At 38.9% G+C, this 22,545-nt stretch overlaps 2 protein-coding genes across 2 annotated transcripts; both read left to right on the top strand.

Moving 5' to 3' along the window:
• The first annotated feature begins 610 nt into the window (after positions 1 to 610).
• On the top strand, positions 611 to 4,416 carry LOC108955868 (disease resistance protein RPV1-like). Its single transcript, XM_039300069.1, has 5 exons — positions 611 to 1,089; positions 1,245 to 2,394; positions 2,534 to 2,824; positions 2,920 to 3,223; positions 3,308 to 4,416. Exons 1-5 carry the CDS (start codon positions 611 to 613, stop codon positions 4,414 to 4,416), a joined length of 3,333 nt encoding a protein of 1,110 aa, XP_039156003.1.
• A 13,308-nt stretch (positions 4,417 to 17,724) lies between these two features.
• Positions 17,725 to 22,139, top strand: LOC104435540 (disease resistance protein RPV1). Its single transcript, XM_039300068.1, has 5 exons — positions 17,725 to 18,200; positions 18,970 to 20,074; positions 20,170 to 20,439; positions 20,515 to 21,691; positions 21,847 to 22,139. The coding sequence occupies exons 1-5, from the start codon at positions 17,725 to 17,727 to the stop codon at positions 22,137 to 22,139; spliced, it is 3,321 nt and encodes a 1,106-aa protein (XP_039156002.1).
• Positions 22,140 to 22,545: the final 406 nt, after the last annotated feature.

Below are 22,545 nucleotides of genomic sequence, written 5' to 3'. Positions count from 1 at the left end.
CAAAAATTAAATAAGACTAAGGGAAATAAATTACAAATTTATTTCGTATTCAATTGCCCTATCTGAAAAAGGGAGTCCCCATTTTCCCACGCACCGCACAAGACCAAATGTTAAATGGACATGATGCCATTCGATTTGATAATTAAATATCAATTTGGCCATTCAATGAATCTAGACGTGGCATTAATTTCTTTATTGAGCTGGCAATTAAGGGAAAATAGCAATTCAAGTATTATAAGTTAACTGGTGATTAATATTCTATAGGCACAGGAAACCAAGCAAACAAATTGCCACTAAACTAATAGAAGAAAACCGAACTAGAAAAGGGATTTGGTCTTAAAATAAGAAACTCTACGGGACCCTAAAGACAATCACAACCCTTTATTTAAACATAACAAATGTTTGAGATATAAACGCGCAGTCTATTGTTCTACATTTGGTGGGTTGCTAAGGGGTTGCTTGTTTCTTGGAGGGACCACACGGTTACATGTCTCAATCGCTCTATATTATCATTAACATCACGAAATTACCAACAAATCAGTAGTATAACTTCATACGTTCGCTGGCTTCAGACATTGAAACGCTCAAAAGCAAAGGAATGGCTCCTACAATGGAGAGAGACAGTAGCTCAAGGATTGAGTACGAGGTGTTCTTGAGCTTCAGAGGGTCTGACAGTCGCCAAACATTCACCAATTGCCTCTATGAAGGCATGAAAGGTGCAGGGATCCGAGTTTTTAGGGATGACGACGAGCTCCGAGTTGGGCAGAAGATCAAGGAAGAGCTCCCACGGGCCATTCAGAACTCAAGGATCTACATGCCCATCTTGTCAAGGAACTATGTGTCCAGCAAATGGTGCCTCATCGAGCTTGCCACAATGGTCGAGATGGCATCAAAGTCAAATGGCACGAAAGAGATCCTCCCCATTTATCTCGACGTGAATTCAGATGATGTCAAGCTCAAGACTCCGCTGTACCGTGATGTGTTTGTGCAGCACGAGACGAACTTTGACGCCGGCCAAGTGAAGGTGTGGCGTGGTGCCCTCTTGGAGGTCGAGGAAATCAAGAGATTGAACTTGAAAAATTATCGAGGGTAAGGAATTTTGTAGTAAACTTTGAGTTCTTTTCACATGCATTATATTTTAGAAAACAGGAGAGTAGTGAGTTTTCCTTTTTAGATTTATTTTCATCATGAGCTCGTCAATTTCGTGTTTCGAGCATAATAAATTGACTTGCGCGTTGGCGCAGCTATGGCGAACTCATTAAAGTGATCATCCAGGAAGTCCTGGTCAAGCTGAATGCCAAATACAAGAACCTGACTGAACACTTGGTCGAAGATCATGTTCAGGTCGATGCAATTATGAAGCTGTTAAGTGTCGACTTTCGCGGTGTGCGTTTCATGGGAATCCATGGAATAGGTGGTATTGGGAAGACAACACTAGCGAAAGTCATTTACAACAAAGTCTCTTCTTGCTTTGATCGTTGCAGTTTCCTCAAAAATGTTCGAGAGATCTCCAGAAGATCGGACGGTCTTGTACATTTGCAGAAGCAATTGCTGTCAAGCATCCCCAATTTGAGGTTCAGCAGCGATACTTTTATCCGCGACGTTGACCAAGGGATCGACATGATAAAGAAGGCACTCTGTGACAAGAAAATGCTCATCGTGCTCGACGATGTGGATGAGAAAGATCAGCTCGAAAAGCTGGTTGGGAAGAGCAATTGGTTCGAAGATGGAAGCAGGGTCATCATAACGACAAGGAACACGAGCATTGTGACCGACCGGATGGAAACATTAGAGGTCGACCCTCCCCGCTATCGGCATGGAGGTATCTTGTCATATGAAGTCAAGGAAATGGGATTTGGTCAAGCGCTTCAGCTATTCTGTCGACATTCGTTTAGGAGAGACTCTCCTACAGAAGATTATGACAGCCTATCGAGACAGATCGTCTCAGCTTTAGGGAAGCTTCCTTTGGCTATCGAGGTGATAGGGTCATCTCTTTCTGGCGTTTCCACTGACAAGGCCTCATGGGAAGAGACGCTGAAGAAGTTACAGAAAGTTCCTCCGAAGAAAGTCCAAGAGACGTTGATGATAAGTTATGAGGGATTAGAACCAACGCAGCGGAAAGTTTTTCTATACATCGCGTGCTTTTTCATCAAAGAAAATAAGAAATATCCGATTTTCATGTGGAGCGATCATGAATACTATCCTCGTGACGCAATCAGAGTCCTCCTTCTTAGGTCCTTGATAAAGATTAGAGATGATAATAAGTTTTCAATGCATGACCAAGTTAGGGATCTCGGGAGGCACATTGTCTATGAAGAGAATTGCAGATTTCCTGGCAAGCGTAGCAGGGTATGGAATCCTGAGGAGGCATTGAACTTATTGAGGAATAAACAGGTATAACTTAACAGAACGTAATTTAGAGGCCATTCTGCTAGTTATTTCCAGGAAGTAGACAAACTTCACGTGGCTCACAGAGTTGACTTTTTCCTTTATTGTTTGATTTGTTCTCATTCATGCTGATCACTAATGGCAGGCAAGTGAAGAAATAGAAGCACTGAGTCTGAACTATAATGGTCAAAGTGATGGTAGAGGCTATACCTTCACTGATGAAGAATTACATAGTCTACGGAGTCTAAGGTTCCTCCGAGGGAAAGGGTTGAATTTTGTTGGGAACTTCAAAGATCATTGCGAGCTAAGATGGCTTTCTTGGCATGATTGTCCTCCAAATTTCACAGCAACGAATTTTTGCCTAGTTAATTTGGTGGTGCTCGACCTTTCCAAGAGTAAAATTACTGAAGATTGGACCGGATGGAGTCAAATCAAGGTATTAATGTCTCCCCATATTGGCTTTTGATGCTTCTAATTCTTGGGACACAATGTTTTTCGTCCTCCTTTATATGATGCTTAATTTTTGTGCAGATGGCGAAAAAGTTAAAAGTTTTAGATTTGAGAAGCTACAATTGCTTGAGAAGCACACCTGACTTATCTAGCTTCGCATCTCTCGAGATATTGATTCTTGCTTGGTGTTCCAAGTTAGCCACCATAGATCGCTCCATTATTAACCTACAGAAGTTGAGCACTCTGAATATGGAAGGATGCAATTCTCTTCAGGAGTTGTCGGAAGAAGTTGGTTCTCTAAAATCTTTGACGGAGTTAATCATGCCCAAACATTCTCTGCTGTGCAAGCTTCCGGAGACAATTGGCAATTGGCAATCTTTGTCAAGTTTGAGTATAAAATAGAATGAGAGAATAAGCATACTCCCACACTCTATTGGAGTATTAGCAAAAATCAAGCATTTGTCTATAGAAGGTTGCAAAGGGATCAAGGAGCTTCCGCCATCACTCGGGGAATTAGAATCGCTGATTGAGTTAGATCTGTCATTCTCAAGAGTAGTCAATGTACCCGATTCAATCACAAATCTGAGGAAGCTCAAATTCATTAGGATGGGAAACACCAAGATAGGAAAGTTGCCTGATGCCATTGGGCGATTGGAGATGCTAGAAGAGTTACATTGCCCAGAGTGTCAGCACCTATCTGATGAAATCCCATGTAGCATTGGGGAATTGTCCCATTTAAGGATCTTGGACGTATCGGGCACTCGCATCTCTGGATTGCCAGCCACAATGAGTCATCTCCCTTGTCTCAAACAACTTGAGTTGAAGGAGTGCCATGAGCTTCGACAATTGCCAGAGCTTCCCTCGAGCTTGACAAGCCTTACCCTTGATGTTTATTACTGTCAAATCACTCCAGACCTTACAAACCTAGTTAATTTAGAACACTTGGACTTATCGTTCCACAGGGATTCTCATGGGGGCACTGGCAAGTGGAAGGAACTTCTCTCACTTTGGAAAAACCTAAAATCTATCCACAAACTTCCATCTAGCTTGTCAACCTTGAAACTTACCGATATCACACCGCTGCCACAATTTTCCAGCTTCAGGAACCTGTCAAAACTCTCCGTTTCTAGCTGCTCGATGACGCATTTTCCAGCTCTTGAACACCTGGAGCATTTGAGGGAATTGTCTGTAGAAAAATGCACATCTCTCGCGGGATTGCCTGATCTATCAAATTTGAAGAATCTAGAAACCTTGCATCTATCCGACTTACAAGAACTGGTAGAAGTACAAGGTCTGGGGGAATTGGAATCTCTGGAGTCCTTAAAGATTACATGTTGCGGGTCAATAGAAATATTGCCCAACCTATCGAAGCTGGGAAAGATGAAGCATTTCGATCTGGAATGTTGTTCGGGGCTAAGATGCGTTGAAGGCCTAAGTGGCTTACGACATTTGACCCAGGTGACTCTTAAAGATTGTGAGTCCCTGCAAGGTTTGCCAGATCTACCGAGAGGGACCAAGCTAGACACAGATTGGGAATCACCAGAAACGTCGGACCCATGTATTTATATCAGCGGCTAGACCAATCGGAGCCTTGGGATACACTCATACAGGAGATCGGGACAGAGTCTGAAGATTACACAACACAGCTCTTGCTAAGAGATCTTTAGATGGCAATCTCTTAAGCCGGTATTCTAACTGTTATATTCGGAACTTTTTTTAGGAAAGGACAACAAGTTTACAGAACAGTGGATAATCCTAAGGTGTAAGGTGTGGGCATATTAAAAATGGGTCATAAGTTGTCCCGTCGTCTTCGTCCTTATTCATCTGAATTTTTATCGGATCAAGTTTCAAGGCCTTGGAGACTTCAAGAGGTTAGGTTCCCATCATTTGATTCACGATCAACTGCTTAGGCACTTGAATTAACGTCAGCATAAGAAGACAATTGGAGATATGCTAGTAATCAATTTGTCAAATTAGAGATTGTATCCACATCGTTTGATAATTATAAATTTGGCACTTACTTCCTTGATATTTATTTGTCTACGATCATAGAAGGCTAAATGTCCTGCGTTTTTCTACACTGCAGTTTCTCTAAAACATGGTATCACATGGTAGAATGGTTGGTGTAACTTGTGTTCATTTTTTGAGTTAATGTGTTAAGTTTTCTCCCTTTTTCTTTTAAAACTTCCCATGCAGTCAGGAGCAATAAAAAGTCACTTCTGGTATGTGCAAGTTGTACTTGTTAGCTGGATTCACTTTCACGTGGAGGAAGCCCAATAAATAGCAAGTCCAAAAAGGCTCAAACTCATATGATAAGTCATATGGAGAAATGGAGTTTATTATTATCTTTTAAGTGATAGCAATAAGGAAGTTAGCAGAGATGCAGAGATGCAGTAACAAGAGAAAAAGAGAAAGCAGAAAATTTAGAGTTTGGAAATCAATATAATTTACATCAAACTAGTATTGGAGGTCGATTCATGGTCCGATTAAGCTGAAATTTTGTTACTGTGTTTGTGGCATAATCTTCTTGAATCTGTACGGTTTGATTTTCATTTGAAGATCCCTACACTAGGTTTTTTGTAGATTGACCAAAACCTACATTTTTTGTCAGATGCAAAAAATGCAAAAAAAAAAAAAAAATCCTTGATCTCTTGTGAAATTTATGCATATTGCCAAGAATGACATTCTTGAGGTTTGTGATGCTTTGTATTTACTAGAGAAGAACTTTATTCACCCGATTTTATTAATAGTGAAGATTTTTTGGTGGACTCCGACGTCATGATTTTTAATCTCCTCACAAAGATGAGGTTTTTCACGTAAAAAAATTGCCTTGTATTTACGCGCTTGATATTTATTTTGCTCTACTATATTGGTTCTTATTAGATTTACACAAGATAGGAGATTATTTTATTCTGCTGCGTTAATACGATATTGTCCGGATTATTACTATTCTCTCATCAAAGTGGTATAAGAGTTTTGGTCATTGCTTGATTTTTCTTCCTTGTGTTAAACAATAGAAACGAATACGAGTAAAATTGTTATATTGAATTGTTTAATTTAGCATATTTGGAAAGGAAAAATGGAAGATCTTTTATATGTAAATGATTCTTATTTGCCCATATTTGCTAAAGAAAAACCGGAGACTAAAACTAATGCCAAATGGTCTATATTTCATTGTCAAATATGTGGTTATATTAGGTAGTGGATAAATGATAATGTTTTGAACCATATCATTGAGGAAATAGATGCATGTAGTTTGTGGGATAAGCTCAAACAATTATATGCTCGAAAAATTTGGAATAATAAGTTATTTTTGATAGAACACATGATGCTTTTGAAATATCTAGATGATATTTGTTTGACTGATCATTTAAATTCTTTTCAAAGAATTATCAATCAGTTAGCTGCAATGGGAATCAAATTTGATGATAAGACACAAACGTTATGGTTATTTGGTACTTTGCCAGACTCTTGAGAGACATTTCGAACATCTTTGTCTAATTCTACCCCGGATGGTACAATTACCATGAATTTAGCCAAGAGTAGTGTTTTGAATGAAGAGATGAAAAGAAAGACATAGGGATCATCCTCTTCACATTATGATGCCTTGGTTATTGAGAAAAAGGGGAAGTGTATCTCGAGGCTCGAGAAATAGAGACAAAAACAGAGATAAAAGCATAGGCAAATACAATAGATTTGCTAATGTTGAGTACCATATTGCCATCAGAAGGGACATATTCAAAGGTTTTTCCATCAATTCAAAAGATGAAAGGCAAAGAGAACAAAAGTGATAATGACAATTAAGACAATCGTGTTGTTGCACTTAAATAAGAATTTCTCATTATCTTTAATAGTGATGCGGTGAATTTTGTATGTCATAAAACTAGTTGGGTAATTGATAGTGGTACATCTATTCATGCTACGTCTTGTAGGGATTTCTTTACATCATACATGTCGGGTGACTTTGGATCTGTAAAGATGGGAAACAATGGGCTAGCTGAAGTTGTAGGCATTAGTGATGTGTACTTAGAGACCAGTAATGACACGAGGTTAGTATTAAATAATATTAAGCATATACTTAATATTCATTTGAACTTGATTTCTACAAGCAAACTAGATGATGAGGGTTATTGCAACACCTTTAGTGATGGTCGATGGAAGCTCACTAAAGATTCTCTAATTGTGGCTAGAGGTGAAAAATATTCTTCATTTGTATTATGCAGGCAAAGTTGTCCACAAACAAAAGTAATATAGTAGATAGCAAAGAGAGAGTTAAATTACGGCACAAGAGACTCGGTCACAATAGTAAGAAGGCTTTGTCAATATTGACTAAGAAGAAGCTTCTTTCAGGTATGAAAAGTTCAATGCTAAAGAGGTGTGCTCAGTGTTTAGCAGGAAAACAAAGTAGAGTTGCATTCAAAAGTTTTCCTCATTCAAGAAAGTTAGGTATACTTGATCTAGTACATTTTAATATTTGTGGTCCTATGAAGATAAAATCACTTGGTGGTTCTCTTTATTTTGTTACTTTCATAGATGATTATTCAAGAAAAATATGGATTCCTTAAAAACTAAAAATCAAGTTTAGATGCTTTTAAGCAGTTTCGGGCTTCAGTTAAAAGACGGACTAAAAAGAAATTGAAATGCTGTAGAACTGATAGTGGGGGAGAGTATATTGAACTTTTTGATGAATATTACAAATGACAGAGCATTTGATATCAAAAGACACCTCCCAAGACATCTCAGTTAAATGGCTTAGCTAAGAGAATGAACAAGACATTAGTTAAAAAGGTAAAATGTTTCCTTTCACAGTCAAAGTTGTCACAATCCTTTTGAAGTGATGTTTTAAGTACAATTACACATATATTAAATCTTACTCAATGCATTCCTCTAGAGTTTAATGTTTCTAATAGAGTATGGACGAGCAAAGATGTTTCTTATGATTATTTGCATGTCTTTAGGTGTAAGACATTCGTGCATATCCCCAAAAATGAAAGGTCTAAACTTGATGTGAAAACATGACAATGTATATTTACTGGCTATGGATAGGAAATGTTTGACTACAAATTTTATAATCCAGTTGAGAAGAAAATTGTAGAAATAGAGATGTTGTGTTTATGGAAGATCAGACAATACAAGATATTGAGAAATCAGAGATAATTTCAATGCCATAGGTTAGTAATGATTTGGTTGACTTGGATCCAATTCCTCTCACACATATTCTTGCATAGGTTGATGAGATGAAGTAGGAAGTGAATGTTCTAGAAAACAAACATGCTCTTGAACATGTTCAAACAAATAATATTGTTGTTGAACTAGAAGCTCCATTGGATGCTCTACCACATGTTCCAGTTTGGAGATCCATTAGAGACCGTCGACCTTTCACCAAATATTCTGAAGATGAGTATGTATTATTGACAAACGCAATAGAACTAGAGTGTTATGCAAAAGCAATAGAAGATGAGTGCAAAAGCAAATGGCTTGATGCTATGCAGAATGAAACGCAGTCATTTTATGATAATCATACTTTTGAACCGCCGAAGTTGCTTAGAAGCAAAAGAGCTTTGAATAACAAGTGGGTATACAAGTTGAAACAAAATGAACAAACTTCACAACCACGATACAAAGCTAAATTGGTTGTTAAGGGATTCGATTAGAAAAATGATATTGACTTTGATGATATATTTTCTCCAGTGGTGAAAATGTCTTTTACCCGTGTGGCACTAGGTTTGGCAGCTAGCCTAGATTTGGAGATTGAGTAGATCCATGTCAAGACAGCCTTCTTAAATAGTGACTTGGAGGAAGAAATATATATAGAACAACCAAAATGTTTCAAAGTGAAAGGAAAAGAAGATTATGTTTGCAAGTTGAAGAAGAGTCTTTATGGCCTAAAGCAAGCATCGAGATAGTGGTACAAAAAATTTATGTCAGTTATGATGGAACAATGTTATAAAAAGATTTTGGCGAATAACTGTGTATTTGTCCAAAAATTTTATGATAATGACTTTATTATTCTTGTCACATCCCGAACTTCGAGCGCGTTCACATCCCTCAATGGTCGATAAAATTTGAGACATCCTAGAATGCATCGTCGATTCAATTCATTTTAATGCACATGCGGAAGCGTATAAACTAATCCCTTGACAATAAAATACATGGGCTAGAAAAGCAGGACAACAAATATTCAAATCAACACATTATTAGAAATCATAATCTGGTTTACAAATAGAGGCCAACTCTAGGGTCTAAGTATATGAGGTCTTTCTTCAAAAGAACTTCTAGTCCACCCATGCTTCTGACCCTTCCGCCTCAAGTTCCGAGTTCTTCACACTAGGGATCTCAAAAGTTAAGCCTACGACAGGGTGAGACAATGTTTCAGCAAGTTCACTCCCTAAACCCCGACTAGGAAGAAAATACACCTAGAGGCAGTCTATGCATACAATACAAAAGACTTACCTCGCCTTAGTTCCCTCATGCATGTTAGCACAATTTATATATCGCATAAGTGCAGTAACAACACTCGAGCATTTGGAACGTCTCATTTCAATCTTAGTCAATTAATCATTCAATACAATTGATACATCATTTAATCAAATAATCATTCACAAGGGTCCCGATTATAAGGCCAAATCGTTATGACATGTTCCTTATCATGTCACACAATTTCGTCCCATAATTAGGCGCGGACAATTCATATCGATGGTTCCATACACACCTGATATTCACTCTCAATATTCAAATTCCCAATCCAACCTCAACATCCCCACTCAATATTCTGGCTCAATACTTAATACAAGGCTCAAGGTTCTAGATGTGCCTCCTTCCCAAGAAGTTCCAACATCGCGTGGCACTTAGTCCTTGACCACAATCAGTCATAGTACGAGGTACTAGAGGTGGCTCCCACAAATTCATACTGTCGTGTAACACTTAGTTCTCGACTATACTAAGCAATAGCTCAAGGTACTAGAAGTGGCTCCCACAAAGTCACGCTATCATGTAGCATGTAGTTCTTGACTATAAAAAGCACTAGTACAAGGTTCTAGAGGTAACTTACACGAAATCTCGCTATCGTATAACACTTAGTTCTTGACTATGCATGAAAGTACTACAAGGCTTCTAGAGATGGCTCCCATATGATTCAATTCACCAAGTAGCACTTAGACCCTGACTACAATAAGCAACAGTACAAGATACTAGAGATGGCTCACAGGGGGTTCTATTATCATGTAACACTTAGTTACCGACTCACAACCCATCAGGTTCTCTCAACACAACACATGTCATCTCAATTTTCAATAGTCATCTTGCCATGACTATGAACCATCACACAATCACTCAATCATGACCAAGGGCATTGTGCTCTGTACTTAAATGCTTAATTAAGATAACAAACTTGGCATATTTTCTTCATACTAAAAACACACGATAAAATAATCGTGTGTGGGTACACGGTCAGTTTGAGCCAAAAATACTATATCTTCATTTTCAAAAATCCTACTATTTATTATAGTGCCTAAAAACATTTATGGTGTTAAAAATCAACGCTCGGTATTTTCTGATTAAATACCGAAATTATACAATTTTGGGATAAATATTCAAAATTACAATCACCACTCAATTTGCACAAAATAACATTCAATTGTAGAAACTAAACACACAATTGTAATCAGCATGAAATTCCGGTCATCGGCTATCTCGCTAGAATTTCTGGAAAATAATAAATAATTAAATAAATACAAAAAAATTAAATGGATACAATTAATTACCAAAAATGCAAACTTAGGCCGGAAATGCTTAAATAATCGCCCAAATGGGCCAGGAAAATTTTCGAACCTATCTAAATAAATAATACAACTTATCTAGTCTCTAATCTATCCGTTCTAACCATCTAACATGCACAAACGAATAATTAAATCGCTACTCTGTTCTAACTAACTACATAAACCATATTTAGCTTAAACTAATCATCCCTTTAAACGTCATTAACTCTCTAAGCAAAGTTTAGCAAGTAAACTCACCGGTTTGGCGCAAAAATCGGTTCACAGCGACGACGGCGCAACGGCGGCCGAAACTTGGGCTTATGGTGACACCAACGAGAGCTCGCGAGGGCTTGAAAAAGGCTCATCAAGCTCACAACTAAGCTGCTGGGTTCAGTCCTAACTTGAGGGAGCTGCTGGACGGTTTGAGTGGGCTGAACTGAAGGCGTGAAATGGAAACGAAGGCATTGGGATGTGAAGCCACGAAGAGACGCTGGCATTGGGGTTGGTAGACGTGCATGACGGTTGGCGTGGACCTTATTTGAGAAAATTCGAAATTCGATTTTCAAATTTGAGGTAAGCCGCCTTTCAAATTTTATGACCACTCTCAAAATTGAACCGGATATTCAAGTTAGAATTAGACACTTCAGTTGACAAACCAAGATGTACAGAAAATCCTGCAAGAGGATATTGATAAGGGAAGGATTGAGCTTCAGATTTCTGAAGATGGAACGCCGAAGTATCATGGGTGATGATAGGTGTCAGTCGATACGGAGCTTAAGGAGGAGTCATTGTCAAGAATTCACTGTAGCAATTGCAGTATTCGACCAGATAGTACAAAGTAGTTCAGAATCGGCGTCAACTCGATGGTAGACCAACATGAAGATGGATATTACCGAATAGGTTGCAAGTGTCAGATGTGCTAGTAAATGAAAGTTCAGTAATGCAAGCCGAGAGAACTTTTACAATCACTCGAGGATTCCAAGTGGGAATGGCAATATATCACGATGAAACGTTGTGACAGGCTGACCAAGGAGTCAGAGGAGTAATAACTCCATTTTAGGTTGTGATCGATAGACTGATGAAGTCGGCTCACTCCTTAGTAGTATGAAAAGATTTGGACTTAGACAGATATGCATAATTGTATGTGAGTTAGATAGTTCGTCTACATGGAGTGCTAGTGACGAATTTATATCAAATCTAGACCTGGGGTTCCCAGTTTCAGTAGGACAGTCAGATGATTCCTTTTAAAGCATTGTATAGCATAGTGTAGAGAACTTTAGTTTTTGAAATGAAGTTAGGGAAAGAAAGGTCACGGGCCTAAAGTTAGTTCAGCAATCAGTGATTGCAGTTGCTATGATTAGAAACAGATTAAAGACCACTTAGAGCTGCCAGAAAAGTTATATCATTGAGAATTGAAAGCCCTTAAAGTTCCAAATTGTGATTACATCTTTCTGAAGGTGTCACCAATGAGGGATGCCTTGCGCTTCAGCAATGAGGGAAAAATTGAAACCGAGGTACGTAGGTCTCTTTGAGATTCTATAGAGAGAATCAAGATCCTAACGTATTGTCTTGCGTTGCTACCGAGGTAGACGCAAGTGCATGACATATTTCACGTGTCAAGGTTGAGGACGTATGAGCCTGACCCGACCCACGTGCTAAATCTAGAAGAATTAGATGTGGATGACGGAGTGTCATACGTGGGAAACCTAGTTCGGTTGGTGGTTCAAAAAGACCGGATTCTGAGTACAAAGAAGATCCCATTGGTTAAAGTGGTCTAACAACACCACATGACTAAAGACTTGATGAGATGACGATACGTCCACCTTTTTGTTTAAGGATTGATAAAGGTTTAAATTTCGATGACAAAATTTTTATAAGAGGAGAAGAATTGTGACATCCTGAAAATTCAGTTCTGATTTCGATTGGATAAGTTGAGCTTTTTATCGACGCGACTATAGTACTTTTCTCTGAGATGACTACTCATGAGATAACTAGCCTATCGGGTAAAGTTATTAAGAGATTTTAATACAATAGATTTGAGGATTCAACCAAGAATGGACTACTCGATTGTGCTCATCTACTAAGGTCATTATGTCATTTTGATATCCTGTGTCCGTATTTGAATTCTCGAGATCTTTACGACAACTGAGAGTCGCCAATGTGTTGAAGGGGTTCATTGTGGCTCGAAGAAAATTAACCACAGGTCATTTGCACTAAAAAGTTCTTAAAGTTACCCATTGGATTAGGTTATGCAAAAATCACGCCAGATTGAAATTAACTACGAATTTGAACCCGATTTCAGAAATTGAAAATTCCGTCATGTCATGAATCATTTTAGGAACGTTAACTCATCTTTTGAGGAATTTCCGGCGAGTTCGAGATTTTTACAGAAAATCGATTCGGACGATTTGGAAAACGAGCGGAAATTCAGATTGGCCAATTGAAGGGATTTTTGGTATCGGGTGTGAGTGATTTGGTGATAGGTAATTTCGTGGGCTTTTACCTTAACAAATCGGACCTTAATCGGAGGAGTTTGTTCAGAAATCGGATCTTGAGAAAAAAAGAAAATATAATTTGGAATTGATGGAAATTCGGAGGTTGGAGGGACTGGTTTATTTCGATCCTCAATTGGATTTCGAATTGTACAACTTGGTGAAGAAATTGGCCCTGGGATGACCAATTGACAAAGTTATTTGAAGTTGAGCTGAAATTTGAATTAATAGAACCTTGTTTAAAGTTTTCTTTTTAATTTCTAAACCCTCCCCTTGGTCCCACTCCCACCGAAGCTGCACCTCCATCCATTCATCTCGGCCCCCCTTCGCAGCCCAATCACAGCTCTTGGCCATCCATTTACAGCGAACCCAGTAGCCGCAGCTTCAACCCGTGACGCCAAGCCCGCACCCCCTCCCGCGATGGTTGATTCTAGCTCGAGCTGTGCCCGAATCAACCACCATTGCAGCACTTTGGGCCAGCAAGGGTTGTGGACCTTATGAGGCTGTTTTCGGGCCCGTCTCGGCCCCGCTTGGCGGTCCCGCTTTGGAGGTTGTCGTTCCTTGCCGCGTCCCCATCGTTTTGATTTTAGCGGATCATTAATCGGATGAGTTTAACTCACTAATAATCGTTTAGTAGGTTAATGACACTTAAGAGTTGATTAGATTAAGTTAAGTATGATTAGGTAGTTAGTTAGATTAGATTAGTGAAATTTAATTAATTGCCGATGCATGTTAGGTGGATAGTTAATGCAATTAGTGAGTAAATAGACTCTAGTATTTTTTTTTTTTTTTTGTGACCTAGGAACCACGTATAGCCGACAGTTGGCGAGTAAACCTAGGAGGACACGTAAGCGGGAGGACCTACCACCCCTAGCGTCCCACTTAAGACTCCAAGCAACCGTGAGGGGATTTGAACTCCTTCTCTTCGTGAGGGAAAGAGAGCCCAAACCATCGCAGCCACCAAGATGGTGGTATAGACTCTAGTATTTATTTAACAAATCTCGAAAATTTTCTAGGCCCGTTCTAGTATTAATTATTTTCTGCAATTATTTAATTATTTATTTATTTTTCGAAAATTAGACTGGGTTAGCCAGTGACTGGAATTTTATGCTGATTGTGATGGTGTGATTTGTTTATTTAATTGAGCTTGCATTTGTACCGAATTGGTGTGAATTGTGATTTTAGGATATATTCCTAAATTTAATTATTTTCAATAATTGGTTGGAAATTAATCAAACGTCGGTTTATAACATCAAAAATATTTTGGTGGACTATATAAAATGGTAGGATTTATGGAAAGGAAATTATTATATTTTGCCTAAGGCCAACTGTATACCCACACACGGCTATTTCACCGAGTATGATAGAAAGTGAGAAATTGATGAAGAACGAACATCGGCTCGGTGACTTGGTATGTCATCTCGTAGAAAGACATTATATTAGTTTGGCTCAATGACTCGTATGTCATATTGGAGAAATAACATTATATTATATTGGCTCAGTAACTTGGTATGTAATCTTGGAGAATGCACATGGGCTCGGTGACTAGATATGTCATCTTGAAGAATGCATGCGGGTGGGGCTAGACCCCACCATACCCGCGTGCGGGTGCGCGATTTTGGTGCACTTATTTGGTGCACTTAGCACGCCTGCGCGCCCGAGGTTTAATTAGCACTAATCCCTTTGTTATTTATTTATTTTTTAATCAATTCAAAGGTTGCCTTTTGTTTTGAGAATTTTTGGAAATAAATATAAAAAATGAAAACTCGAAATTTTATTTTAAAAAAATTATTATTCCGAATTTTTGTTTTGTGTTTTTTCAAGACAACCTTTGGAAAATTACTTATTCGGTTTGCAAATTTTTCCAAAGGGTTGCAATTGTTCGGTTTTCGACTTCTTCCGAAGAGTCGCATTTGTTTATCCGAACAATTTTTCTAAATGACGTGTTTGTTCATTCTTTGACAATTTTTACGAAGAGTTACAAGATTGTTTCATATATATACTTGTCAATTTTCAGAAGGAAAATTGTGGTCATTTTCGAGTCTTCTTTCTGAAAAACTACAGCCAATTTTTCGATTGTTTCCTAAAGAGATCTTGGAGAAATACTAGAATTGCTATCTAGTATTCTCATTTGAGACTTTGTTGTATCTTGGAGGATTTTTACTGGTGACCATTAGCAACTTTGTGGAGCAAATAAATCTTTAAAAAAAACGATATCACGCCTCAAAGTCTGACTTGAGTACTCTAAATATCCGTCCTCATTATCCTAACCAAATTCGAAGCCATATTTTCCCAACATCTATCACATTGTATTGTTGTCTGGGGATTATTTATTCGCTTCCGCATGTGCATTAAAATGAATAGGTCGACGATGTGTCATGGGATGTCGCTAGTTAATCGACCACAGAGGGATGAGCACACACTCGGAGGATCAAGGCGTGACAAAATCAGCAAAGTTCAAATCTCAAATCAAGAACTAGACGGGGAGAAGAGAGATCCCAAAACGAAATTGGGAGAGAAGAAAAAGCAAGAAAAGTTCTGTTGTTGGGGGGTGAATGCCTTGTGCGTTTGTTGATAAGTGTCTTAATGAGAGATGATTATCTAAGTCGTTGATGCCATTTTGTTGGTTGGTGAGTATTTTTAGAGTTCTGTAAATGATTTTTCATTTACTAACATGGGAGCACATTAAGTTAAGATATCGCGGAATTTCCTATAATAATCTCATTTTCAATGACTTTCTTAATCTGAAATGGTTAGTGCAATGATGATTCATGAGCCAGGAAATGATTTTTTCATTTACTAACATGGGAGCACATTAAGTTAAGATATCGCGGAATTTCCTATAATAAACTCATTTTCAATGACTTTCTTAATCTGAAATGGTTAGTGCAATGATGATTCATGAGCCAGGAAATTGCCTAACAAAACCAACCTATTCTCGAACCATCTATTATGTTCGTCCTCGTATCTAGTTGATGGTGCATTCCTCAAGCTGCTTGCATTCATTGCAGATATGTCTATTTACCGCTTATCTAATGCTCATCTACGGATGCTGATCTTTCATTAGAAAGTAGTAGGTTTATACTTCAATTGGTTCAGCTGGTTAGGCAGTCATTTGATTTAACATGTAGTCGGAGACGTAACTTCGATTTGATTAGATTGGTATGCCTCTTTTGATGTAATATTTAAATGGATATTCGCCATTTTTCACATGTAACGACATTGACAAAGACCGAGGCTGGATTTCTAAATTCAAATTCATGGTTTTTTTTTTTTTTTTTTTTTTTTTTGGTGCTGGAGGAACCGGCTTGCAGCCGACAGCCGCGCCGTAAACCCCAGGTGACACTTAAGTAGGAGGACCCACCACCCCTGAGTCACACTTAATACACCTAGCGCCTCCCCTGGGTTTTGAACCCTTCACCTCTTCGTTGAGGATCAGTAGAGTCTTAGCCAGTGGAGCCACCGCGGCCGGTGGTTCAAATTCATGGTTTATCTTCGGCATCTCCGGAATTTTCCCCCGCACGTGCAAGTGTCTCGGGCACAAGCATTTTTTTTTTTTTTTGAGTCCATAAAAAAGAACTGTGCTATATTCTCAAGTGAAATAAAAATTAAAAAGACTGAGGGAAATAAATTACAACTTTTACTTCGCATTCAATTTTCCCTGATCTATCCCCGGAAACCACAACTTTTACTTCGCAATCAATTTTCCTTGATCTTTAACCGGAAATCCTCGTCTACCCCCATTTTATGGCTATTCAATGCCCCAACCTACTAAAGTACTCCCAAAGATTAACGACAATTGTCTACCCCACTTAGCGTCTCCGATCATTAGAGATGCTTCTCCTTAATCCGAGTGCCCCTCTACGTCAAAGGTATCCCAACTCGAATCCCCATTTACGCCCAACTTCATTCTTGGTCACTTTCTCAAGACGGTACCACGGAGTCTGTCATTGGGTCCGTCTTGCCTACACCCGTGTTGCTACACCACAACGCCCACCAATCTACCATCAGCTTTGATACTTTTTGTTAGGAGCACGTAACAGAAATTCGATACCTTCACTTGGAAAGATAGCCAAGAGAGAACCCAAGTTTAAGTCTGTTTACATATTCAGTTATGTCAAAGAGTAAGGGGCTAACTGGGAAAATATTAACTACTCATACTACACCAATTTTCTGATGTAAGACTTCTCTAGCACAACTTATACATGTATCTCAATACATTGTTGCCTCTATTAAATCTTAACATTAATAAAATTATCATATATTTCACGACTTGTAGGTAATAGTTTGATGAATGAGGCACTAAATGGAAATGCAGACGAGGCTAGACGAGGCTAGACGAGGCTAGAAAGTGTTGTTATAATTGGATAATTTTGACGATTATTCAACTTTCCACTAGCACATGAATATTGAGCACCCTCCTCCTACCATGAAGTTCAAGCGATAGCTGTATAAGGATTTAAAAAAGGCAAAGAAGCCAAAAATATATATTGAAATATATTCTTTTGGCTTTATTTTATTTTTCCTTTGATCCAGACTGACTTGATGGTGTTTAAAACCAAAGCAGTTCAGATACCGAGCAAACAAGCAAAAACAAACACTTCTATGCTCATTCGGTAAAAGTAGTTCCTATGATGATGGAGAGTGCAACTGGCTCAAGAAATGAGTATGACGTGTTCTTGAGCTTTAGAGGGCTTGATACACGCCAAACATTTACCGATTGTCTTTATGAAGTCATGAAAGGCACTGGAGTCCGTGTTTTCAGAGACGACGATGAAATCCAAGGAGGGCAAAACATCAAAGACGAACTTTGGCAAGCGATTGAGAGCTCCAAAATTTACATGCCCGTCTTCTCTAAGACCTACGCGTCAAGTAAATGGTGCCTCAAGGAGCTGGCGAAGATGATAGAGATTACATCCCGATCAAATGGAACGAAAGAGATCCTTCCCATTTTCTTCGACGTGAGCCCAGGTGATGTCAAGCTTAAAACTTCACTTTACAAAAATGAATTATCCAATCATGCGAAGATGTATGAAGCTGACAAAGTAAAAGCGTGGGAAAAGGCGCTCATGGAGGTTGGCAAGCTTAAGGGATGGAAACCGAGAAACTTAGGGTAAAGAACTTCCTCCCTCAGACTTTAATTTTCTCTCCATGCCTATCAAAAGATGAAAACTGCTGCAAAACAAAGAGCTTACAAAGTTTCGTTTATAGAATCCTGAACTTATAATTATCCTGAGTTAAAATTGTTGCGTAAAAATATCTATGCAATCATGATCATATGACCGATCATATATCACACTTATAATTTTGTACCTCAGACTTCTTCTAGAAAATAAATTTAGTGAGTTCAAATATTGTTTAAAAGAATAAATAGGCTAATATCAAAAAAAAAAATATCGAATAAAATATTCCAAATAAAGCTAATATTAATAGACTTTAATTTATCGCAAATACTTACGCGCCTCAATCCTTACTCTCTCGATCCTGGGTTTTCAGTGTGTGTAGCCCACTCGTGGCTTTCCGGTCTTCCTAGCCTTTTCAGCTGACCCTAATCAATCGTGGTTCTTGAAAGTCTTGCCTAATCTCTTCATGCTGAAAATGATAAGTCATACAAGGAAGCGAGCTATTGTCATCTCTTTGCTATAGGTTATCAACATCTCTCTGTTATAAGCTAGCAATTTGTCAATTTTATGGGCATAGTCCCAAATGGTAATTGCCTGTTGTGCTTCCCGGTATAATGACACAATATCGTCAGGACACACTATCAATGTCACAAGGTTTGATGTCTTCTCTTCTACTTCGAAATTTCAAAATTTAAGAACGAGAAGTTCTTCATCAAATTTCTTTTCCCCTTTGACTGAAATGTTCTGTGTAATTGGCAGCCATGGCAGACTCATCACATCGGTCGTTGAAGATGTTTTAATTAAGCTGAACAACAGAAACAAGATTCTGACCAAACATTTAGTGGAAGATCGCAAGCAGGTCGACGCTGTAATGGAACTGCTGGACATTAATTCTGGCGGCACTCATTCTGTGGGAATCCGTGGGATTGGGGGAATCGGCAAAACGACACTTGCGAAAGTTATTTTCAACAAATTATCCCCTCACTTTGACTGCAGCAGCTTCCTGGAAAATGTTCGAGAGATATCACGACGGTCAGATGGTCTTGTGTACTTGCAGAAGAAACTCTTATCAAGCATTCACCGATCAAGAAATAATGAACTTTATGATGTTGATTGTGGGATCGACATGATAAGAAGACAGCTTTCAAATAAAAAGGTTCTCATTGTTGTTGATGATATGGAAGAGAAAGATCTTCTGGAAAAGCTAGTTGGTGAGTGTGATGGGCTGAAATCTGGTAGTAGAGTCATCATAACCACTAGGAACTTAAGTGCCATTCGAAATGAACCAAAAACAATCTTGGATTATGAAGTCAAGGAAATGGAATCCGATCAATCCCTTCAGTTGTTTTGTAGACATGCTTTTGGAAAAGACTTTCCTCCAGGTGATTATGAAAGTCTTGCAAGGGAAATTGTGTCTACTTTGGGGAACCTTCCGTTAGCTGTGGAGGTGATAGGATCTTCTCTTTCTTGCAAGCACGACAATAGAGCTTTATGGATAGAAGTATTGGAGAAGTTAAGGAAAGCTCCTTTGGGGAAAGTCCGAGAATCGTTGATGATAAGTTATGAAGAATTAGAGAAAGAACAAAAACAAGTGTTTCTGGATATAGCATGCCTTTTTGTCCAGGAAGATAAAACTTACCCAATTTTCATGTGGAGTGATTGTAACTACTATCCTAATTATGCAATTGATGTCCTTCTTCATAGGTCCCTGATAAAAGTTGAAAGCGATAGCAAATTCCGGATGAATGACCAAGTACGAGACCTTGGAAGGCACATTGTCCAGGAAGGGGATTGTAAGTATCCTAGCAAGTTTAGCAGGGTGTGGACTCATGAGGATGCCTTAAACATATTAAGGAGTAAGCAGGTACAATTTACGAGTAATCTTTCAGTCCTCAAGGAGTTACAACTTTTTCTTGTTAACTTGATTTGAGGTCCACTCATGTTAGTCTCTACTGGCAGGGAAATGAACATGTAGAAGCACTAAAAGTGCGTGGCCATACATTTACAGATGAAGAATTACTCAATCTACCAAATCTAAGGTTCCTTCGAGGGACGGGATTAAATTTTGTTGGCAACTTCAAAGATCTGCTTCCAATGCTAAGGTGGCTTTCTTGGCATCATTTTCCTCCGGAATTCACAGCAACAAATTTCTGCCCCATCAACTTGGTTGTGCTCGACCTGTCCAGTAGCGACATCACAGAAAAATGGGGTGGATGGACTCAAATCCAGGTATGGCAGCCTCAGTGCTTTGTTCCTGTCTGAAATGTTTTTTATTCTTTCTCATCATATACATTTCTTCTGCAGATGGCAAAAAAGCTGAAAGCTTTAGACCTGAGAAACTGCAAATGCTTAACAAGGACACCTGACTTGTCAAACTTCGTGGACTTGGAGATATTGATACTCGCTGGCTGCTCCAGGTTAATTACAGTTGATTGCTCCATTGGTAAGCTACGGCTCTTAAAAACTCTGAATATGGATGGATGTGACTCTCTTAAGGAGTTGCCTGAAGAGGTTGGATATTTAGAATCTTTAAGAGAGTTCATCTTCCCCAGATCTTCCAAATTGGTCACACTCACCGAGAGTGTTGGCAATTTGAAATCTTTGTCAAGCTTCAGTGTAAAGTATTGCAAGGGAATTGACAAACTCCCAAATTCCATCGGAGGATTAGTAAGAATCACACATTTCTCTATAAAAGGATGTGAGGGGATAAAGAAGCTCCCACACTCTCTCGGAGGATTAGAATCATTAGTTAAGTTGGATTTGTCATTCTCGGGAATAGAAAGTCTCCCAGATTCAATTGGAAATCTAAAGAAAATCAAAGTCATCGACATGGGAAGTACAAAATTAAAAAGTCTACCAGATGCAATTGGACAACTGGAGATGCTCGAAGAGTTACATTGCCCAGAGTGTCTATATCTATCAGGTGAAGTCCCAAATTCTATTGGGAATCTGTTCCATTTGCAGATCTTGGACTTTTCATGTACTCGTATTTCCGGATTGCCAGCCACAATCACTTATCCATCTCACCTAGAAGAGTTACATGTCCGGGATTGTAGGGATCTTACGGGTGAAATCTCAGATGCAATTGGCAGACTATCCTGCTTGAGGATCTTGGACTTCTCTGGTACTTGCATTTCTGGTTTGCCTGCCACGATCAGTTTTCTCCCTTGCCTTAAAGAACTTGGGTTGAAGGAGTGTGAGGAGCTTCGACTAGTGCCAAAGCTTCCCTCTAGTTTGATAAGCCTTGTCCTTGATGCTTATCATTGTGAAATCATCCCAAACCTCTCGAACTTAGTTACTTTAGATCACTTGGACTTGTCCTTTCATAGGTATAAGCTCAAGGCTCCTTACCAGTTAGAGGAACTTATGTCCCCTTGGAAGATTGTAGAATCCATCCACCAGCTTCCATCTAGTTTGTCAACCTTGCATCTCATGGATATACCGCCACCGCAGCAATTTTCCAACTTCATGAACCTGTCGAGTCTCTCCATTTCTAGCTGCTCAATGGCACATCTCCCAGAGCTTGAACACTTGAAGAAGTTAAGGGAATTTCCATAAAAGTGTGTCCATCCCTCGAGAGAATACCAGATCTATCATGCTTGAAGAGTCTAGAAACCTTGTATTTGTCTGAACTAGGAAGTCTTGTTGCGATACAAGGTCTGGAGGAGTCGGAATCCTTGGAGTCACTACAGATCATCTGCTGTGAGTCATTAGAAGGATTACCTCAACTATCGAAGTTGGTAAAGCTCAAATCTTTTGAGCTACACGATTGCCAAGTGTTACAAGCCATCGAGGGTCTCGGTTGCTTACAACGTTTGAAGCATTTGACTATTCTGGGTTGCGTGTCCCTGAAACGGTTGCCTGATTATCCGAGGTTCACCAAGCTAGACACTGATTGGAAAGAACCAGAAACATCAAGTGCTGATTAGGAATTGCCAGGAACAGCAGACTCATGTGTCTATATCAAGGGCTAGACCAAAGAGTGCGTTGCGATCCACTCATTTCGGAGACTAGGACAAGTAGTCTAAAATTACCTCTTGAAGAGATATCTTTACTTTTGTTTAGGCGTGTTACTTTGTTTTCGTTCCCATGCAACTCCTGTCTCTTATTTTCTTTGTCACCCATAGTCCTGATAATGACAGGCCTGGATTGTCCATGATTATATTAATTTGACCTGGGTATTCAATAGAGAAGAAGAGCCTTTTCATCTGAATCTCTTGGAAGTCTCATGCAGATCAATCTTCATATACAACACCTTTGCAACACATTTGGGAGTTTGTTTATGAAAGTACAAACTAACAACTAAAACATATTGTTGTCATATGATGTCTGGGG

This window comes from Eucalyptus grandis, chromosome 8 (assembly GCF_016545825.1).
Source record: "Eucalyptus grandis isolate ANBG69807.140 chromosome 8, ASM1654582v1, whole genome shotgun sequence".
NCBI lineage: Eukaryota > Viridiplantae > Streptophyta > Magnoliopsida > Myrtales > Myrtaceae > Eucalyptus > Eucalyptus grandis.
This window is presented reverse-complemented; position numbering and strand designations above follow the sequence as displayed.